This window comes from Parasteatoda tepidariorum, chromosome 5 (genome assembly GCF_982258835.1).
Source record: "Parasteatoda tepidariorum strain Cologne lab strain chromosome 5, Ptep-v5.0, whole genome shotgun sequence".
In the NCBI taxonomy this organism is placed as follows: domain Eukaryota; kingdom Metazoa; phylum Arthropoda; class Arachnida; order Araneae; family Theridiidae; genus Parasteatoda; species Parasteatoda tepidariorum.
The window spans coordinates 39998253-40004557 of record NC_141759.1 but is presented as its reverse complement, the minus strand read 5'-3'; the positions used below and the strand labels follow the sequence as shown (position 1 = coordinate 40004557).

At 26.4% G+C, this 6305-nt stretch overlaps 1 protein-coding gene across 3 annotated transcripts; it reads left to right on the top strand.

Annotated features, from left to right (window-relative positions):
• Positions 1–211: 211 nt before the first annotated feature.
• On the top strand, positions 212–6305 carry LOC147809027 (uncharacterized). 3 transcript variants are annotated; one of them, XM_087163738.1, is made up of 4 exons: positions 212–398; positions 4225–4396; positions 4741–4837; positions 6145–6305. In XM_087163738.1, the coding sequence occupies exons 2-4, from the start codon at positions 4234–4236 to the stop codon at positions 6242–6244; spliced, it is 360 nt and encodes a 119-aa protein (XP_087019864.1). In that variant the 5' UTR covers positions 212–398; positions 4225–4233; the 3' UTR covers positions 6245–6305. The 3 variants fall into 3 exon arrangements, with proteins under 3 accessions (XP_087019864.1, XP_087019865.1, XP_087019866.1); XM_087163739.1 differs by lacking the exon at positions 212–398 and adding an exon at positions 1078–1439; XM_087163740.1 differs by lacking the exon at positions 212–398 and adding an exon at positions 1867–2067.

Sequence of the window (6305 nt, the reverse complement as noted above, 5' to 3'; positions counted from 1 at the left end):
TGTTTTTATTTTTAGTACTTTATTTACAATTTAACCCTGAAATTAAAAAGTTATAAATGCTGATTATTTTATTTTTGAAGAATAAAATTTATTTATTTATAAAATTATATTCAAGAATTTCTTTTCTTTATCGAAAACAAAATAGCTAATTAAATTGTATTAGCATTTTTCTAATGTAATTAATGCTTGTAATCGTTTTTGATTTCTAGTAATTTATTTTTGTTCAATTATTATTTAGAATAAATTACAATTGTAATCGACACCTAATTCTGGACAGCGACTAGTTGAATTGTATATAACTAACTGATGGTCAGCCCCAGTCTACCAGCAGCGACAAAAAATGACGCAAGCGGCCAACTCATCCTGGTGTGAGAGATCCCTTTGACGTCGGGCTAACAGTAAGAGATTTCCTGAACGCAAATGTGGTGAAATTTTATCGAAACAAATTTTCATAAAAGCACAAGATGGTCTTAATACTTGACAAATGTATTCCATTGTCTCCTAGATTGGGTTCAAAATTAAAAGGTTTCAGGCATGAAGAACTGTATTTAATATCATTTATATGAGGTGTAAATAAATAATTGTTTGAATGTTTAGTTTTGGTATTATTCAATTACAATCAAGTCTTGTAGATATGTTATTTGTACGTAGAGATTTTACATATAATTTTGAAATAAATTTGTCAAACTGACAATCAAACAATTTGCAACTACAGTAAAATGCTTTCTCTAAAAATTTTATGAGTTAACAGGTACGTAAATGTTTAACCATTGCTGATAATTTGCATCAGTTTTTCAGAGTGAAAATTCTTTTTATATGCATTTTCAACAAAACACTGCTGAAAATAAAAAATTAGTATTAAAATGTAAAAGGAAGTGATATAAGAAAAAACACGTTTTTCTAAAGGAGGAGGGGAGGCTAAAAGTCAGCTTAATTAAATTTTACTCAAGTCGTTTAAAAAATCTGGTCTTTTAAATCTCTACTTTTCCTTTTAACGTCTTATTTGTATTAGCTAACAACTATATATCTAAAATTCATAAAATGAAAACGGAAAAGCAATAAATAAACTTTGAAAAAAAGTTCTTTAAAAAACTAGAAAAACTTCTATTAGCCCTGCTGTACTGAAACTTTAAGGCAATACTTTATGTTCAAACTTCAAAATTCTCATTCGATTAAAAATAATAATAAAAAGAAAAAAGAAACAATCTCACTAAATTTAACATTAGAAAATTATTGTAAACCTGATTCCCCTCCATCCAATAATACTGTCTTAAAAACTTACGTCATGCGCAACAAAGCACTAATATTACTGCTGGTGATCATTATCACTCTTGGAGTTTGCTTTCGCAATTAAAATTGAAATTGGAGTTTAAGTTTTATTGACATTCTGTTATATTGTTTCAATTTAAAGATATTCGATTTTCTTTTCAACAAAAAAAGTAGGTACACCGTTAGATTGTATTTCATTTTCATTATTAAGTATTTAATTTACGTATTGTTATTTTTTTTAAGATTATCAATTAATATTACCATTTAACTTAGAAATCTAAAACTTAAATTTATGCTTGGGACGACACAACCTAAGGGACATTGATTATTATGCTCTCTTCTTAATTTCAATAAATTTTAAGTAAACACTGAAACTATAATTTAAATTTAACTATCAATATTTTAATTTATTACTCTTATTATTATTTGACATTAATTTTTTTTTTTGGATGTACGCGTTGCCTGAAGATTCATGTAAATAGTTCCAGAGACATTGCAAAAAAAAGCAAAAAGTACAATTTAAATAACTATTAAAAAATGAAATTAATACTAGCGTTAATTAAACTTGCATTAATATGAAAATATAGCTCAACTATTAAAAATTATATTTCCCAAATTGGAGATTTATTCATATTAAAATTTTTATGACGCTTCAGACTACTTATCAGGATTTTAAAATCCAAACTGTGTATTACTGTGTGTGTTTGAATCTGAGTTTTGCCAAACGTAGCATTTATAATGCTTTCTTCGCGCACTTTCGAGTTTATTTAAGGCTAGAAGATTGCAATTTAAATTTCGGTAACTTTCCAATTAGCTTAAGCTCATTAATTTCTAGACAGAATAATATGTGTTTTATTCGTTTTCTAACCACTATAAGTAGAATTTATTGCTTATAGGAATAATCTTCTATCGAAAATGTGACTTTTTTTCCTAGTAGCAGGAATGTTCAATTTAGAATTGGAACTCTGTGCTATATGTCAAAACATATTTTAATCGCTTTCTGTCCACTATTAGCACAATTTATTGCCACATTATTGGCTGATAGGAAGTCATCATAAATCGAAATGTTAACCCCTTCCCGACTAGCTAGTGCGCGAATTCAGACTAAACGTCTTATCGGGATGCATGCACACCATCGCTTAAATTAATTACTTTTATAATTTTGCGAAAAAAGTTTAGATTTATTTGAACGTGAAATACGCAAAGAATTAAATTGACATTAAAGGTTGACCCAAACTTTCGATCCCTCTCCTACCTAAACTATTGGAACCATATTTTTAATATTGTGACGACAACCAATTTAAAGGCAGGAATTGAAATCCTACTAAAAGGAGGCATGTTTTTTCAACGAAACACTTTTTTATTGTAGTCTGGTTTTATAATTTAAAATGTAGTCTACAATAATAAATTAGGATATTTAAGATAAGGCCCTTGAACCAAGTTTGGGTCACGGTTTAGAACAGCGGTTTCCAACTGGCGGCCCGGGGGCCGCATCCGGCCCGCGAAGCCTTTTTTTCGTGGCCCGGGAACTAAAATATATTAGTTGTTATTTTTTTTGTGGGAAATTTTCGTACAAAATCTGTATGGGTTTAGAATACTTTTCTCGTTAACAAAAACCTAATTTCTTCGTTTCAATGAAATTTTACATACCAGCGGTGCAAAAATATTTATTTCTCAGGTTTTGCATTCAAGAAAATATTTATTCAAATACAAAAAAAATCGTGAATGTTGCTCTTTTTTATTTCATTTTTTTTTTTTTTTTTTTTTTTTGTATTTTGTGAATATAATTTAGCATGTATGTATCAGAAATTTTCTCGAAGAAATTCTCCGTTTTAACTTTTTGAAACCACTCAATTTCGGCGAAAATATTTACGCACACATTTATAAATTTTAAATTTAAAATGCAAATATCTATTATCAGGTGATTGCAGTAGACAAACCTCAATTTTCTCATTGAACATTTTGTGTGCTACTGTATAAGTTTTATGTCTTAACAACTTGATATCTGTTGCACATCAATTGTTTAATACATAGCTGCACATTAAAGTTATTGTAGCCCGAATCATTTAATATGCAGTTTGATATTTTTAAAAATCTACTTCTTATTTTAATTTGTAATTCAATAGTTTTGTTTTGTACAGCTTGGTAAAAATCTGACAGAAATATTTAATGTTCCTTCAAACATAAAAGAGTCCTGTATAAAATTTTGATAAAGTTGCGGCCCGCCATTTGTGTTTTTAATTGTGGCCCCCGGCCTCATCTAAGTTGGAAACCCCTGGTTTAGAGCAACAGATTTATTATTTTAGGGAACTACCCTTTTTAATCCTGTTTTAAGTGGTTCATAATAATACTCTGTTATTATAAACCACTAATCATTACCGTGTAATAAAATACTCAGTCAGGAACAGTTTCTGCGATCATTAGTAAAATACCACGGATAACCCCAACTGTATCTAAGTATTAGATAGTATTGAATTTGTCTGTAATCTGCAATTTAATGCCCTGTTTTCATATTCATTTAAATACATTAAAATTTTATTTGACCATCTGATTCTGAAAAATTGTCAATTGTTTCCTGTATTTTTGAAGAAAAAACAAAATTTTAAAATAAAACGAGATTTAACGTTATATTTCTACGCTAATTATCTGGTACAATGTTGAATTTTTTTCTAAAATTAAAAAAGTGTCAAAGATTTTCTTTTTTGTAAATTGAAGGGCAATTCTTGAGTCCTCTACCCAACGCTATTCACTTAAGTAATTTTGTTTGAAAAATTGCTTGTTTTTCTATATCAATTAAGTACTTTAAAAATTTTCTTAATCCGACTGAGCGTTTCACATTTTTGTAATTTCGTACGGAAATTTCTACTCAATACACAACTTTTTCATTGAACAAGAAAAAAAAAATTGGATTTCCATCAGAAAATGAAAGAATTAAAAATGTTTTGTATTTTTTAGAAAGATTTCATGTTTAGCTGCCATGGTAAAGACTGTATGGCCTTTGTGGCAAATCTTCTTAGAAGGTTAATAACAGATGAGGTGGCCATCTGCTACAGTTTAACTGGAAAAAGTAAAAGTGGACAATTGAAAAACTCGTTTGAAAAGACTGACATTTACAAGATGATTAGAGGTAACTAATAATATATATATATATATATTATTAGTTACTATATATAACTAATATATATACTATATATAAACTAATAATATACTATACTATATATATACTATATATATACTATATATATACTATATATACTATATATATACTATATAGTTACTATATATATACTATATATAAACTAATAATATATATATATATATATATATATATATATATATATATATATATATATATATATATATATATATATATATATATATATATATATATATATATATATATATATATACATATATACAGAAGAATTATAAAATTTCATTCGCATTTATTCATTTATTCACTTTTTTTAGATGTTTGCATCCAGTCTTTTGATACATTTAAAGAAAACTATTTTAAAGAAGCCTTAAGTGACTGGCTTTCACAAGCCAAATTTAGAAAAAGGAGAAGGTATGTTTTATTTTGTTTTTAAAATATTATTGAGCAGATAAATTTAATAGTACATTAATATATAATTAATATATAATTTTAGTTCATTAATATATATTTTTCTTTATATATAAAAAGAAACTTGTAGTTGATATTTTAAATTATTGGCTATTATAAATTATGAAAAAAAAATGAAGAGTTTTATTTGTGTAAAATCTTTTTGTAGTGACGTTTAAAAATATATACTTTTAAGAAATTTTTTTTCATTGTTAATAATTCATTAATGGTATTAAAAATACCTGCTATTATTTATTAATTATGTGTGATATTACATTTAAATTAATATAAAAATTCCAATAACAGTTAAATGATAATCTTATAAAAATATTTGAAAATCTTAAATTTACTGTAAAATGAAATCCGATCAAAATTTTAAAAATTACTCTATGAATTTAGCGAATTCATGTGGAAATTTAAAATCAAACTAAATTCTGTAGCTCTGAAATGCTTACAAGTAGGCACGCAAACAAACTCAGGAGTAGACTTATTATTTTATTGTATATGGACAGGATGCGCGAATACTTTTATTTATTTTTATTGATTAGTTTCATGTTTAAATTATTAACGGAGTCACAGTATAACTTCATAGACAGATTCTGGTGCAATTGTTTTTTTTCCTCGTATTTCACTAAAAAAATCTGTTAAAAAAGATTTTTGTAGTTTTCCTATAGATATTTCTATAAAAAAATTACCTTTTTTTTTTCAAATTACAAAAAAAAAAATTACTGTAAAATGTTTTGATCTGAATTATTATGCATATTTATTTGGTTTGTTCAAAGTCTTTACTCTTCGACGACTAAAAACTTTGATATCGAAATAACAACAAACATTATATTCAACAAGTTCAGCTCAAGCCAGAGAACAACGAAACCTGTTTTCCACAACCCTTTACAATGATCAACACACATAATGGGCATGAAGTTCTCTCGCTTCTCATGAGATGACAAGACAACCACAATTCTAATTTCTATGGTAAACACCATCTCTTGATCCACAATCAAAATAAAAATTTTAGATATCAACTGTACAGACTTTTACCGAACTGTGTATGATCTGATATGCAGGAAGAAAAAATCTTATTTACAAAGATTTTTTTAACAGTTTTTGTTTCAAAAAAATTCATTTACTGTTTTTTTTTTTTCCAGTAGCACGAAGAAATTTTCTACTAATCAGAGATCTTCTATAATATGATTAATACAGGGTTTCTGTTTGTTTTTACAGTGTAGTTTCAATTCCACTGATGTAAATTTTCCCATTTTATTTTTCAGGGAAACGAGAGCTGGAATAACCTCAGTTGCTGAATGTTCTGAATGTTTGACAACTTCATTTTTTATTTTTGCTTCGACATATTTTTTATTTTTATATTGATGTGTAATTTTTTATTTGATACAACAATTATTTATGGAATAAATATTTGTTTAAAAATCTA

Excerpts from the sequence above, each read along its gene's own strand:
- LOC147809027 (XM_087163738.1), top strand. The coding sequence starts at position 4,234 with ATGTTTAGCTGCCATGGTAAAGACTGTATGGCCTTTGTGGCAAATCTT. Across the intron at positions 4,397-4,740 it reads CATTTACAAGATGATTAGAG|ATGTTTGCATCCAGTCTTTT; the intron begins GTAACTAATAAT and ends CACTTTTTTTAG. Across the intron at positions 4,838-6,144 it reads AAATTTAGAAAAAGGAGAAG|GGAAACGAGAGCTGGAATAA; the intron begins GTATGTTTTATT and ends TTTATTTTTCAG.